The sequence below is a fragment of the Rutidosis leptorrhynchoides genome, chromosome 5 (genome assembly GCF_046630445.1).
Source record: "Rutidosis leptorrhynchoides isolate AG116_Rl617_1_P2 chromosome 5, CSIRO_AGI_Rlap_v1, whole genome shotgun sequence".
NCBI lineage: Eukaryota > Viridiplantae > Streptophyta > Magnoliopsida > Asterales > Asteraceae > Rutidosis > Rutidosis leptorrhynchoides.
Genome location: NC_092337.1, coordinates 215056529 through 215073124, shown reverse-complemented (window position 1 = coordinate 215073124; position 16596 = coordinate 215056529). Strand labels below are relative to the sequence as shown.

At 39.1% G+C, this 16596-nt stretch overlaps 1 protein-coding gene across 1 annotated transcript; it reads left to right on the top strand.

Annotated features, from left to right (window-relative positions):
- The first annotated feature begins 15362 nt into the window (after positions 1–15362).
- On the top strand, positions 15363–16349 carry LOC139849264 (uncharacterized). Its single transcript, XM_071838921.1, has 2 exons — positions 15363–15812; positions 15870–16349. Exons 1-2 carry the CDS (start codon positions 15363–15365, stop codon positions 16347–16349), a joined length of 930 nt encoding a protein of 309 aa, XP_071695022.1.
- The last annotated feature ends 247 nt before the right edge of the window (positions 16350–16596 follow it).

Here is a 16596-nt window from a genome sequence, read left to right as displayed (position 1 = left end):
TGTGTGTAATGAGAGGCTTAACCTAAAATGAAGAACATAACACTTAAATACCCCTGCTGTTGTCAACCACGCGAGTCAGCTGTCACTCGTACGAGTGATCTGTCTCAGCCGTGCGGGTGATTACTCACTCGTGTATGTATACTCAAATTAGATTTGTGACTCAGCTCAGCTCAACCGTGCGTATGAGCTTGTCAGCCGTACGAGTGAGACTTCACTCGTACGTCTGACATAGTCTAATTATGTCAGACATCCTTATCACGTTCCTGCAGTACATGTAACCACATATAAACACAGAAAGGATAATAACGAGCGATCATGGTAGCCCATAAACTGAAATACTATTCACAAACGTAAGCTAGATGTCTAGGGACTTATAGAAAATGCATCAACAAAATCATCATCATCTTTTTATTATTCATGGATTTTGGTTTTTGTAACTTAAATCCTTATGCAATCTTGCAATCTTTAATCACTTGTATGATAAACAAGCAAGAACAAGGATCAAAGCTTTGTTGCTTTTGGTTCTACGTGAAACTTGTGATGATCTAAGGTTCAATTACTTTAAGATCCTCTTTATGTTCAAGTATTGGAACTTTAAAGTTTATTTTATGAAGACTCAAGCTTTTAACTTGATATCTCTTTATGTAAAGAATCCAAGCTTGAACTTGTTTATTTCTGACTTTAAATTTATCATTTATGCTTATGAAATTCGATTTATATATGTTCCTTGGTCAAAGATTTACTTGTTAACTTTGATCTCATGTATCTTGTAACCAAAGTCTAACTTTGAATGTTCAAGAACAAGAAAGTTTAAGCTTCCTAGTGTGACGCCCCATAAAAAATTGACTTGTACGGATCATCAACAACAGGATCATTACAAGGTCAAACACTATATGCTATTTTAAAATAAGTTTGCATTCATAAAAAGGGGTAACGTCTTTACCGATGTCAAATGTTTAACAAACGATAGTGTGCTTCTACGAATAGAAAGCAATAACATAAGTACGAGACTCAAAGGTCATTACAAATTCATTGTTCAAAAGTAACATAGTTCGTGAATGCAAAATAAAAGTTTCATGCAGAGACATCTCTAAACAAAAGCAGCGGGTGTCTACACAGCAAGTGTAACAGCGAGACTAATACAGCGGAAGCATCAAATGTCTAAGCACCTGAGAAATAACATGCTTAAAAGTCAACACGAATGTTGGTGAGCTATAGTTTAATTGTAACAATAATGTAATGTAGGCCACGAAATTTCGTATTCAAAATAGTATGAAAAGTATATGCTTAACCGTGGACACTTGGTAACTAACTTAACGTAAATATCACCCCCTAAAATTATACTTGGCGAGTGCGTAAGTCTACGAAGTATTAAACACCCGTTAAATGCTAGCGCGACTAGCCCGAGTGGGGATGTCAAACTCTATGGATCCATATCTAAGATTCGCGTTCACCGGTTCAAAAACCAATGACTAAACGTTACCGAGCTAAGGGGAAAGTTTATGCCGTTATATAACCTACACATAAAATAAGTTTAAGTACTCGTGCCTAGTAAGTAAAACGTAAAAAGTGCATGTATTCTCAGTCCCAAAAATTGTTGAAGTAAAAAAGGGAAGCTATAACTCACAGTGAAAGTGCGGTCAAAGTCGATACGAGATAAGTAAGCAAGTAAGTCGGTCCGAAAGGTCTTCAACCAAAGTCAAAAGTTACTAAGTCAGTAAATCATCCCAAAAGGTTTATAAGTAAATAAATTAATTCTTAAGTATCATCATCATCAACATCATACGTAAAAAGTAAAGTAAGCTTTCAATCAAGGATAGAGATCTAAACAAAGGCTGACTTCGTTCAGCTGCTACAACCTCTATACAAACTGAAATGGCACGAGGCCAGTGGTCATGGCTCCGTATTTGGGTCCTCTAACCCCTGACCAATTTTCAGAACCTAACTCGTCTTCGTTTGACCAGCAGTCCAGGTGACTGATCAGATCCAGAAAACAGTAAGCAAGGTGCTCCGGTGGGATTCTTGGTGCTTGATGCTCATCACGGTTCTCATCCTTGATGCTTATAGCTTTAAGTCTTATAAAGCTATAAACTTTGAATCAAAATAAATAATCAAAACCTTAAGCTTGAGAGCTTAGATCTTAACTAGATATTAAATATCTTAGACTAAAAAGTCTAGATCTCATGTTCTTGGTGAAACCCTAAGTCAAAACACTTAGACTTTCAACTTTACACAACCATGAGTTATGAAACTTAGATTTTGTAAAGTAAAATGAACATGAATAAATGATCTATTGTTTTAACAAGTTAGATGACCTTAAGTTATGAAACTTAGATCAATCTTACTTGTGTGAAAGTCATAAACTAGTAAGCTCGTACTTTCTTGTTCTTGAACTTTCAAAGTTAGACTTTGGTTTCAAGATTTATAAGATCAAAGTTTAACAAGTAATCTTTGACCATGAAACTCAAACAAATCGAAATCTATAAACATAAATGATAGATTTAAAGTCAAAAATAAACAAGTTCAAGTAAGGATCCTTTATACAAAAAGATATCAAGTTATAAACTTGAATCTTCATGAAATGAACTTTAAGTTCCAATACTTGAACAAAAAGAAGATCATAAAGTAATTTGATCGTAAAATTTGTTAAAAGTTCATGTAGAACCAAAAGCTACAAAGATCTGATCCTTGTTCTTGCTTCTTTATCATAAAAGAGATCAAAGATGGCAAGATATCATGAGGATTGAAGTTATAAAAACCAAAATTCAAAAATAACAATGATGATGATGATGTTTCGGTTTTGAGAAGAAAAAGAAGAGAAAAAGAATCAAAACCTTCAAGTTTCTTCAAGAAAGATGAGAGAAAAGTAGAGAGAAATTTGAGAGAATAGGTGTGTGTGTTTTTGAAATGAGAATGAGAGAGTTAAAAACAAAATGAAGTGGTGGTGGTGTTGGGGTAGGCCAACGGTTTGGTGGGTTAGGGTGGGGGGAACATTGCTTGCTATTGGATGGTGGTACATGGTGGTGGTTGTACATGTTGGCTGGCATGGAGCAAAAGGCTAAAAAGTGTAAGTATATGGTACCAAGCATGCTTAATCTTGTCTAATTAACTAACTGGGTTTTATCTTATGCTTAATGGGCTAAATTAGTACATTAACTAGTCCATTAAGTGAGCCCATCAAGTAAGTAGGTTGGGCCTTGGAAGTCCACTAAGATAAAGTCCATTAGGGTGACTAGTAAGCCTTAGTAATCACTAAGCATAATTAAGGAACCATAAAACCAAGTAATTATCATTAATAAATAACAATCAAGTTTATGTAGCCATAATATCCCAATCATGACAAAAGTTTAACGTGTACCAAGTTCGTAGCTCGTATAATTAAAAATCAAAAAAGTCAGGTCGTTACATTACCCACCTGTTAAAGAAAATTTCATCTCGAAATTTAAGCTGAGGTAGATGGAGGAGTCGGGAAAAGGTGAGGATACTTCTGCATCATCTGATCCTCTCACTCCCAAGTAAACTCATGTCCTCGTTTTACATTACATCGGACTTGGACGATCGGAATCTTGTTACATTTCAAGGTCTTGACCTCACGGTCCATAATTTCAACAGGTTCTTCCACGAAGTGGAGTTTGTCATCAATCGTAAGCTCATTGAGAAGGATGACAAGTTCTGGTTTAGTAAGACATTTCTTCAGATTTGACACGTGAAAAGTAGGATGAACGGAGCTCAATTGTGTCGGAAGATCCAAACGGTAAGCAACGGGTCCAATATGCTCCAAGATTTCAAAAGGACCAATGTATCGTGGATTTAACTTTCAGCTTCACGCGATCACCCACGTTGAATTCTAAGTCTTTTCGTTTAAGGTCTGCATAACTCTTTTGACGATCACGGGCCGTCTTGAGCCTCGCTTGAATTTGGACAATCTTCTCGGTTGTTTCATGGGCTAGCTCCGGTCCGGTGATTTGCTTCTCACCTACTTTGGCCCAGCAAATAGGAAAATGGCATTTGCGGCCATACAACACTTTGAAAGGTGCGGCATTAATGCTCGAATGATAACTGTTGTAAGAGAATTCGGCTAGCGGCAAATGCTTTTTCCAAGCTTTTCCAAAATCGATAACACAAGCACGCAACATGTCCTCCAAAGTTTGAATCGTTCGTTTGCTTTGTCCATCGGTTTGCGGGTGATACGCAGTGCTCATGTCGAGACAAGTCCCCAAGGCTTCTTGCAAAGAACGCCAAAATCTAGAAGCGAAACTGGTATCGCGATCTGAGATAATCGATAAGGGCACACCATGACGAGATATAATTTCCTTTACATATAGTTGAGCGAGTTTTTCCATCATATCGGTTTCTTTCATGGGTAATAAGTGTGTAAATTTGGTAAGACGATCAATAATAACCCAAATGGTATCGTATCCGCCTACCGTCTTTGGTAGTTTCGTAATGAAGTCCATCGTTATCCTTTCCCACATCCATTGCGAGATTTCTGGTTGCAGAAGTAATCCAGATGACCTTTGATGTTCGGCCTTAACTTTCGAACAAGTCAAACACTTCTCAACATAAGTAGCAACATCCTTCTTGAGATTAGGCCACCAATACTGCTCCTTGAGATCGTGGTACATCTTACCGGCTCCTGGATGAATCGAATATCTTGACTTGTGGGCTTCATCCATAATGAGGCTTTGTAATTCCCATAACTAGGCACCCAGATTCTTCCAGCAAAGTACCGGAGTCCAGTCTCTTTGACCTTAAATCGAGAAACGAGGATGTTCAAATGTTCTTGAGAAATATTCTGCTCTTTGAGAGCCTCATCTTGGGCTATCCGGATCTGGCTATTGAGATTCGAATGGATTGTGATGTTCAAGGCTCGGACACGAAGAGGGACCATTCTTTCCTTTCAGCTCAAAGCATCGGCTACAACATTTGCTTTGCCAGGATGGTAACGAAGTTCACAATCGTAGTCGTTCAGCATCTCAATCCATCGTCGCTATCTCATGTTCATTTGTTTCTGATCAAAGATGTGTTGGAGGCTTTTATGGTCGGTGAAGATGGTACTCTTTGTTCCATAAAGATAGTGTCTCCATAGTTTTAGTGCAAAGACAACGGCTCCAAGCTTAAGGTCGTGCGTTGTGTAATTTCACCCGTGAAACTTCAGTTGTCGAGAGGCGTAAGCAATAACCTTCGTTCTTTGCATCAATACGCAACCAAAACCATTTTTCGAGGCATCACAGTACACCACAAAATCATCACTGCCTTCGGGAAGTGATAGGATAGGTGCAGTGGTTAACTTCTTCTTCAAGGTTTGAAATGCTGACTCTTGCTCGGTTGCCCAAATGAACTTCTTCCCTTTGTAAGTCAGTGCGGTTAGCAATTAGAGAGAAACCTTCAATGAATCTTCGATAATAACCGGCGAGGCCTAAAAATTGGCGGATATGAGTAGGAGTAGTGGGAGTTTCCCACTTGCTGATAGCTTCGATCTTTGTGGGATCAACTTTGATACCCTGATCAGTAACGATATGACCCATAAATTGGACTTTCTTCAACCAAAACTCACACTTGAAGAATTTGGCATAAAGTTGCTCTTGTCTCAAAAGTTCCAACACTAGTCGAAGATGTTGTTCATGTTCTTCTTCATTTTTGGAGTAGATGAGGATATCATCTATGAAGATGATAATGAACTTGTCTAGGTATGGTTTGCATACTCGATTCATGAGATCCATGAATATAGCAAGTGCGTTGGTTAAACCGAATGGCATCACGAGAAACTCATAATGACCATAACGGGTTCTGAATGCAGTCTTCATCACATCGCTCTCCTTCACCCTCAACTGGTGATAACCGGATCGTAAATCGATCTTAGAGTAAATGCTTGATCCTTGCAGCTGATCAAAAAGATCGTCAATTCTGGGAAGGGGATACCGATTCTTAATCGTCAATTTGTTGAGTTCACGGCAGTCGATACACATGCGAAAAGATCTGTCCTTCTTTTTCACAAACAAAATAGGAGCACCCCAAGGCGAAGAGCTTGGTTGGATAAATCTACGGTCTAACAGTTCCTGCAGTTGACTCTGCAACTCTTGTAGTTCGGAAGGTGCAAGTTGATAAGGTGCGCGAGCTACAGGTGCAGCTCCCGGCACTAAATCAATCTAGAATTCCACTAATCGCGGCGGCGGTAATCCAGGTAACTCTTCTGGAAAGTCATCAGGAAATTCGTTCACAATTCGTACATCATCAACGCTCTTCTCCTCGGTTTCTAACTTCTTTACATGTGCCAGAATAGCAAAACGCACTTTCCTCATGACTTTCTGTGCCTCCATGCAACTAATGAGGTTCAACTTCGGACTACATCTATCTCCGTAGATAATCAGAGGCTTACCATCTTCGCGAGGTATCTGGAGGATCTTCTCCCCATAGATAACTTTAGCTCTTACCTTGGACAACTAGTCCATACCGACAATCACATCAAAGCTTCCCAATTTGATGGGTATTAGATCAATCTCAAAATCTACACCAGCTAAGTTTATTATACCTCCTCTGCCAATTTGGTCAGCCTTCTCAAGCTTCCCATTAGCTACTTCAACCAGTATACTCTCGTCTAAAGGCACTAACGACCAGTCTATCTTAGAACAAAAATGTCTACATACGTAACTCCTATTGGCACCGGTATCAAATAATACAGAAGCAAATAGGTTATTGACAGTGAATGTACCTGTGACCAAATTAGGATCCTCACGGGCTTCCCTGGCATTCAAGTTGAAAACTCTCCTACGTGCTGGTCCAGCATCCTTCTTCTGGTTCGGTTACTCATTCTTGAAGTGGCCCTGTTGACCGCACTCAAAACACTTTCTTGATTTAGTAGGGTTTGTCTTCACAGCTGGGGTGGTGATCTTTCAGTCCTTGCCAATGTGCCCAGTCCTCTTACACTTTTGACAGACCATGTTGGAGTACCCAGTATGATGCTTGTAGCATCTCTTGCATTGCGGGAGACTACCCTTTTAGTTAGGGTTCGAGCTAGGGTTCGGGTTGGGGTTCCTCCAGTCGTTGTTTCCCTTGAAACTCTCATGCCTCTTAGCTGGGTTTTGATTAAAGACCTTTCTTTGTTGCCTTCCCACTTACGCTTCTCATAACTAGCTCTTGATTCTGATTTCGCTTTCTCTGGTTCCTTGCGGGTGATCTGGTTCATCAGGGTGCGCGCCATGCGCATAGATTCTGGGACATCTGCTGGTTTGGAAGAGGTAACATTTCCCTGAATGGTTTTGGGGAGTCCCCACGAGTACCATTCCATTCACTTAAATTCAGGGGTAACCATCGTGGGGCACATCAAGGCTAGTTCCAGGTACCTTCGGTTATAGCCATCAACATCGGTTCCCACAACCTTCAGCTCCCAGAACTCAGCTTCCATTTTCTGAATCTCCGTTATGGGGCAGTACTCCTCGATCATAGCCCCTTTGAATTCCTCCCACGGGGTAGCATAAGCCTCGTCAATTCCTTTAGCCTGAGCAAGCGTATTCCACCAGGTTAAAGCACCGTCCGACAGAGTACAGGAGGCGTACTTAGTTTTGTTCACTTCCGAGCAGTTGCTCACACGGAACACAGCTTCCAACTTCTCAAACCACCTTGTCAGTCCAACTGGTCCCTCAGTACCACTGAAATTGTGTGGCTTGCAGCTCTAAAATTCCTTATAGATGCACCCGTCATGATTGTTCTGGTTATCGGGTGGAGATTGGGGGTTGGCATTCGCCAAAGCTGCAGCTACTCGAGCAGTAATCATTTTCTCAATCTGTGCCGCTATGGGCATTTCCCTTGGGACTCTTCCATTTGCCATTGTTCCTCTGAACAAAAGTTTCGACTCAAGTAAAAATTCAGCATTCAATAATATTATAGCATAAGGCACCCAGTATGGATTCAACACCACACACAATTAATTAAGTAAAGCAACCAGATACAGATACCACAAAATCATTTTACAGTAGCGTAAATAGAACACCGTGCAAAAATTTAAACAACATTAAGTTCTATTCATTCATAAGAAAGTTGCATACATCCGCATAAGGTTCGTACAATACATGAGTAAAACATGAAACTACTAACAGAGTTACATAAGGAAAATCTAATACAATAATCCTACGGTGATAGTGGGTAAATGATGCCCATCAGGTGGATCATCTGTTCCTCGAGCTCAGTTACCCGAGCACGGAGGATATGCATTTCCCTCGTCAGTTCCTCAACGACGGGGGATGCTGGTGGGGCAGGAGGTGCAGGTGGTGCTGGTGGTGCAGATGGTGCAGCACCAGAAGTAGATGGTGCGTATCGGGCAACCTTACGCATGAATGGATCAGCATGATATGGCACAACCCGCTTACGGGCATACCCTAACTAACTGTCCACATGCGTCCAAGAACGGTCTACCTCCGTTAACTCCTGGAATAATGGTAGCATCGAAACGATACCGCTTCTTCAGCGGGGTAGAGGGCAGCAGCACCGGCGCCTCCTCAGGGTTCTCCTCGAAATCATTCTCGGAATCCTCCTCGGAATCCTCCTTGCTGGAGTCATCGGATGATGAATCGTCTGAATCATCTGAAGGTAGATCTGCCCAGCCGGTGGTCATAAGTCGATATCTGCTAGGTGGGATCGGCATGACATGTCCATTAGCAAGGCATCTAGCCCAATGTCCATGCTCATTACGGAAAGGACTGTCCCCATTTCCCCAAGGAATCACAGTACCACCGGAATGGTACTGTGGCCCCGGGAGTCTAGGGCTGGGTGGAGCTGGAATCTCCTCTGGATCCTCGTCTCTGTCTAAGACATCCATAAGGTCAAGCACATGTCCACTGGAAGGTGAATCTCCAGAGTCATCGAAGGGTAGCGATGAAGGGATCTGTGAGTCAGCAACAATGGTAGGCGAGGTAGCAGATGTATCTGAGTCGCTCTCCAAGTCAATGATAATGGGCGGGATATCCGACATCTGAACAAGGAAAAATAACTTTTTCCATGTTAGTAAATCATATAGCAAGCACGTATTAGGCAAAGTAACTACGGCAGCCTAGATCGTCTATAGCAGTACATTGCATAGCAATATTGCAAAATCCTACTAAAGAATCATGCAATCGAAAGCAGATAGTAGCATGCAGTAGCGAGAATAAGCAGTAGCATACAGCAAGTACACATAGCAGTAAAAGTAAGCAGTAACATGCAGTAAGTTCCGCAGAAATAGTTAAACAAGCAAGTTGTAGATTAGTCCTATTAGTGAATCCTACTTGGCTCAGTCAAGACTCACTAATGCAACCTAATTCCCTACAACCAATGCTCTGATACCAAATGTGACGCCCCGTACAAAATTGATGTGTACGGATCATCAACAACAAGATCATTACAAGGTCAAACACTATATGCTGTTTTAAAATAAGTTTGTATTCATAAAAAGGGGTAAAGTCATTACCGACGTTAAATGTTTAACAAACGATAGTGTGCTTCTACGAATAGAAAGCAATAACATAAGTACGAGATTCAAAGGTCATTACAAATTCATTGTTCAAAAGTAACATAGTTCGTGAATGCAAAGTAAAAGTTTCATGCAGAGACATCTCTAAACAAAAGCAGCGGGTGTCTACACAGCAAGTCTAACAGCGAGACTAAATCAGCGGACGCATCAAACGTCTAAGCACCTGTGAAATAACATGCTTAAAAGTCAACACGAATTTTGGTGAGCTATAGTTTAATTGTAACAATAATGTAATGTAGGCCACGAGATTTCCTATTCAAAATAGTATGAAAAGTGTATGCTTAATCGTGGGCACTTGGTAACTAACTTAACATAAATTTCACCTCCTAAAAGTACATTTGGCGAGTGCGTAATTTTACGAATATTAAACACCCGTTAAATGCTAGCGCGACTAGCCCGAGTGGGGATGTCAAACCCTATGGATCCATATCTAAGAATCGCGTTCACCGGTTCAAAAACCAATGACTAAACGTTACCGAGCTAAGGGGAAAGTTTATGCCGTTATATAACACACACATATAATAAGTTTAAGTACTCGTGCCTAGTAAGTAAAACGTAAAAAGTGCATGTATTCTCAGTCCCAAAAATTGTTAAAGTAAAAAGGGATGCTATAACTCACAGTGAAAGTGCGGTCAAAGTCGATACAAGATAAGTAAGCAAGTAAGTCGGTTCGAAAGGTCGTCAACCTAAGTCAAAAGTTACTAAGTCAGTAAATCGTCCCAAAAGGTTTATATGTAAATAAATTAAGTCTTAAGTATCATCATCATCAACATCATACGTAAAAAGTAAAGTAAGTTTTCAAACAACGATAGAGATCAAAACAAAGGCTGACTTCGTTCAGCTGCTACCACCTCTATACAAACTAAAATGATACGAGGCCAGTAGCCATTGCTCCATATGTGAGTCCTCTAACCGCTGACCAATTTTCAGAACCTAACTCGTCTTCGTTTGACCGTGGCGACGGTTTAAGTGCGAGTAGGTCAGAAATTTCACCACAACGTTACAAGGGCGTAGTGACTTTCGGAAGGCTATAAATCCTAAACCGTACATCGGATTTAGGCGAGGCCTAAACGAAAAGTCATTTAATTGAACCGAACTATCTGGAAATCAACTTTTCCAGCAGTCCAGGTGACTGATCATATCCAGAAAACAGTAAGCAAGGTGCTCTCGTGGGATTCTTGGTGCTTGATGCTCATCACGGTTCTCATCCTTGATGCTTATAGCTTTAAGTGTACAACTCGTTGATGTGTTTGCATCACTTTTGAACAAGGTTCTACCATCAATACACAATATTCATGACTAAGAATTAAAACACAACTCATGTGAGAGTTTGAGCAAGGTGATGAACCAAATTTGCATCACTTTTCTTAGTTTCAACACAAATACAAGTCCTATAAAGCTATAAACTTTGAATCAAACTAAATAATCAAAACCTTAGGCTAGACAGCTTAGATCTTAACTAGATATTAAATATCTTAGACTAGAAAGTCTAGATCTCACGTTCTTGGTGAAACCCTAAGTCAAAACACTCAGACTTTCAACTTTACACAACCATAAGTTATGAAACTTAGATTTTGTAAAGTAAAATGAACATGAATAAATGATCTATTGTTTTAACAAGTTAGATGACCTTAAGTTATGAAACTTAGATCAATCTTACATGTGTGAAAGTCATAAACTAGTAAGCTTATACTTTCTTGTTCTTGAACTTTCAAAGTTAGACTTTGGTTTCAAGATTTATAAGATCAAAGTTTAACAAGTAATCTTTGACCATGAAACTCAAACAAATCGAAATCTATAAACATAAATGATTGATTTAAAGTCAAAAATAAACAAGTTCAAGTAAGGATCCTTTATACAAAAATATATTAAGTTATGAACTTGAATCTTCATGAAATGAACTTTAAGTTCCAATACTTGAACATAAAGAAGATCATAAAGTAATTTGATCTTAAACTTTGTAAAAAGTTCATGTAGAACCAAAAGATACAAAGCTTTGATCCTTGTTCTTGCTTCTTTATCATAAAAGAGATCAAAGATAGCAAGATATCATGAGGATTGAAGTTAGAAAAACCAAAATCCAAAAATAACAATGATGATGATGTTTCGGTTTTGAGAAGAAAAAGAAGAGAAAAAGAATCAAAACCTTCAAGTTTCTTCAAGAAAGATGTGAGAAAAGTAGAGATAAATTTAAGAGAATAGGTGTGTGTGTTTTTGAAATGAGAATGAGAGAGTTAAAAACAAAATGAAGTGGTGGTGGTGTTGTGGTAGGCCGATGGTTTGGTGGGGTGAGGTGGAGGGACCATTGCTTGCTATTGGATGGTGGTACATGGTGGTGGTTGTACATGTTGGGTGGCATGGAGCAAAAGGCTAAAAAGTGTAAGTATATGGTACCAAGCCTGCTTAATCTTGTCTAATTAACTAATTGGGTTTTGTCTAATGCTTAATGGGCTAAATTAGTCCATTAACTAGTCCATTAAGTGAGCTCATCAAGTAAGTAGGGTGGGCCTTGGAAGTCCACTAAGATAAAGTCCATTAGGGTGACTAGTAAGCCTTAGTAAACACTAAGCATAATTAAGGAACCATAAAACCAAGTAATTGTCATTAATAAATAACAATCAAGTTTATGTAGCCATAATATCCCAAACATGACAAAAGTTTAACGTTTACCAAGTTCGTAGCTCGTTTTAATCCTTAGGTGACACTAACGATCGTAAATGAAATCAAGGATCACGTTAAGTAACCCAGTACTTAAAAACACGTAGCAAGGCATTAACGAAAGTAATTAACATAATTAATGATCCCAGAAAATAATCTATCATAGTACGCACAAATACGCAGTTTCGTGAAAGAAATAAATACAATTAAAAGTCGAAAAAGTCGGGTCGTTACACCTAGTTTTTAACTTTCACTCATCTAAGGTTGATCTAAGTTATGTAACTTACGGTTATCTAACTTGTTAAAACAAGGGTTCATTAATTTTCTTCATTTTACTTTACTAAATCTAAGTTTCATAACTTATGGTGTTGTAAAAGTTGAAAGTCTAAGTTCTATGACTTAGGGTTTCACCAAGAACATAAGATCTAGACTTTTAGTCTAAGGTCTTTAACATTTAGCTAAGATCTAATTTCTTTAACTTAAGGTCTTGCTTATTTTAGTTTGATTCAAAGTTTATAACTTAATAAAACTTGTACTTGTGTCGAAACTAAGAATTTGATGTAACTTTGGTTCATTATCTTGCTCAAACTTTTAAATGAGTTGTATTTTATTTCTTAGTCTTAACTTTGTGTATTGATGGTTAAACCTTGGTTAAAGTGATGCTAAAACATCAAGAGTTGTACACTTGAGGCTTATACGCATCAAGGATGAGAACCGTGATGAGCATCAAACACTAAGAAACCCACCGGAGCACTTGTTTACTATTTTTTAGGGTCTGATCAGACTCTTGGGCTTCTGGAAAAGTTGATTTCTAGATATTTTGGTTCGAGTATATGACTTTTTGTTTAAGACTTACCTAAATCCGATATACGGTTTTGGATTTATAGCCTTCCTAAAATCACTACGCCTTTGTAACGACGTGCTGAAAATTCTGACATACTCGCGCTTGAACCGTCGCCACGGTCAAACGACATCGAGTTAGGATCTGAAATTGGACAGCGGTAAAAGGACTCACATACGGAGCATTGGCCACTGACCGCGCGTCATTTCAGTTTGTATAGAGGTCGTAGCAGCTGAACGAAGTCAGCCCTTTGTTTCGATCTCTATTCTTGCTGAAAACTTACTTTATCGTTTACGTATGATGATGATAATGATGATACTTAAGACTTAACTTATTTACTTTTAAACTTTTAGGGACAATTTACTGACTTAGTAACCATTGACTTATGTTGAGGACCTTTTGGATCAACCAACTTACTTGTTTGGACCGACTTACTACTTGCTTACATTTTCGTATCGATTTTACCGTACATTCACTGTGAGTTATAGCTTTCCTTTTCAATTTAACTATTTTTGGGACTGAGAATACATGCGCTTTTTATGTTTTACTTACTTGACACGAGTACTTAAACTTTATATATGTGTGGGTTATATAACGGCATAAAAATTGCCCTTAGAACGGTAACGTTTAACTATTGGTTTTTAAACTTGTAGACGCGAATCTTAGATATGGATCCATAGGGTTTGACATCCCCACTCGGGCTAGTCGCGCTAGCATTTAACGGGTGTTTAATACTTCGAGAACATACGCACTCACCAAGTGTACTTTTAGGGAGTAATATATTACTTTTACGTTAAGTTAGTTACCGGGTGCCTATGGATAAACATATACTTTATCATACGGATTTGAGATACTGTTTTGAATACGAAATCTCGTGGTCTACATTACTTTGTTACGTACATTAAAACTATAGCTCACCAACATTCGTGTTAACCTTTTAAGCATGTAGTTCTCAGGTGCTTAGACGTTGTTGCTTCCGCTGTTAGACTTGCTGTATTAGTCTTGGTGCTATAGACTTGTTGTTACAGACTCGCCGTGCTAGACTTTCGCTTCATTACTTAGAGATGTCTCAATCATGGAACTTTTACTTTGCATTCATAACTTATGTTACATTTGAACAATGGCTTTGTAATGACCCTTGTGTCACGTACTTATGTTAATGCTTTCTATTCGTAGAAGCACTTGATTTTTTGTAAAACGTTATCTTTTCATGAATGCAAATTTTCTTTAAAACAGCATATAGTGTTGTAACCTTGTAATGGACCTGTTGTTGATGATCCGTACACATTGATTTTGTACGGGGCATCACACGTAAAAAGGATACCATCAGATACTGGTGGTAGCAGATGATGAGGATAAAACTGTCTTTCACACAAGCCAGGGCATATACTGTTATACCAAGATGCCATTTGGTTTAAAGAATGCTGGAGCAACATACCAACGCGTAATCGACGAGGCTTTTAAAGGTCAGATTGGCAGAAATTTAGAAGCATATGTTGATGATTTGATGATAAAAAGCACAACAGAACAAGGTTTGTTGGACGATATATTAGAAACGTTTGCATCGTTAAGAAAGATAAATATGATGCTCAATCCGTCGAAGTGCAGTTTTGGAGAAGAGGAAGGAAAATTTCTTGGTCATATAATAACTGAGCGCGGGATATGCGCAAACCCAAAGAAAATAGAGGCAATTGAAAATATGCCATCGCCCAGAAATAAAAAAGAGGTGCAAAGTTTGACGGGTAAATTGGCGGCATTAACAAGGTTCTTATCAAAATCTGCAAAACGGTCGCTCCCCTTTTTGGGACGTTAAAGAATTGCTTAAAGAAAACGGATTTCAAGTGGACAGAGGAAGCAGAAGTGGCGTTTCAAGAAATGAAAAAATTGTTAAAAGAATTACCGACAATGACTGCGCCGATTGCAGGAGAAACGTTGATACTTTAATTAGCAGCATCGAAAGAAGCGATAAGTTCAGTATTGAGAGCAGACAGGGGACATGTACGCACTGTAAACTTAAATATAGTTACTTTAAATCAATAGACATTTAAAATTATATGATTATGCTTTGCGGATAGATACAAATGCATGTATATTTTGTTAGCAAAGCTTTAACACGAAGCGAATTAAATTACCCTGCAATTGAAAAGATGGTTTATGCACTCGTGCATACGGCTAGACACTTAAGGAGGTATTTTCAAGCGCATCCAATAATGGTCCTAACATACCAACCAATAAAGCAGGTATGGCAAGAAGTAGAGTATTGTCAAAAAAACTTAAAATTGCTTGAAAATCCTAGCAAATTTACATTCGCTGATACTTGTTGAGCAGGTACTATACAAACCATAAAATTCTAGTCGCATGGCCAAATGGGCTATAGAATTAGGTGAGTATGAGATAAGATTCTCACCAAGAAGTGCGGTAAAAGGGCAAGTCCTAGCGGATTATCTGGCTGAAACAGCCGGAGATATCGAAGTCTCGCATGCATCAAAAGAAATACCACCTTCGCCCAAAAAGCTGTGGGAAATGCACACAGATGGGGCTTGTGGTCCAGAAGGCGCAGGGGCAAGAATAGTCCTGAAAAGTCCAGAAGGAGAAGAATATACCCTCGCGCTGTGTTTTAGCTTCCTTGTAACAAACAATGAAGCTGAGTACGAAGCGTTGTTATCTGGAATGCGGGTAGCAAAATATTTAGAGGTAAAAGAATTGTCAGTATATGTTGACTCGCAGCTAGTTGCAAACCAATTCAACGAGATATTTGAAGCACATGATGAATCGATGCAAAAATATCTGAAACTTGTGCAAGAGCTTGTAGTAGACTTTGATTTATTGCAGATAACTCAGGTTTCAAGAACATTAAATAAATAGGCGGATGCGCTCAGCAAGCTAGCCACCTTAACATTCAACCATTTTAAGAAAGAAATTTGGGTCGAGGAAGTGAAAGTTGAATCCATTGACACAGACGGTGTATCTGCCGCAGTTGAGGAAGATGAGCAGAGTTGGATGACACCGATAGTGGAGTTTCTGAATAAAGGTGCATTGCCAATAGATTCAACAAAAGCAAGAAAGATTAAAATGAAAGCACCGATGTATTTGTTAGACAAAGGAATTCTATACATAAAGTCTTTCTTGGGACCCCATTTGCGGTGTCTTAATCCAACTCAAGCAGAGTCAATCATACGGGAAGTACACGAGGAAATGTACACTTTGCACACAAGGCACAAAACAGTGACGTCCAAAATAATGCGGCTCAGATGCTATTGGCCATCAATGTACAGAGATGCTGCTGAGGTAATACGCAAATGTCCGTCGTGTCAACTGCACGTACCAGTAAGCAAAGCTCCGTGACATCCAATGATACCGGTCGCGTCTCCATGGCCATTTTGTAAATGGGCAATTAATATAGTGGGCCATTCCCTGCAGGACCAGGAGGTGTAAAGTTTTTGGTAGTGGCCATTGATTATTTTAGAAAGTGGGTAGAAGCCAAACCGCTGAAAACAATTTCGGGGAAACAAATCCAAAATTTTGTATGAGAAAATATCGTCTGTCATTTTAGAATACCAAATGAAATAGTAAGTGACAATGGTACACAGTT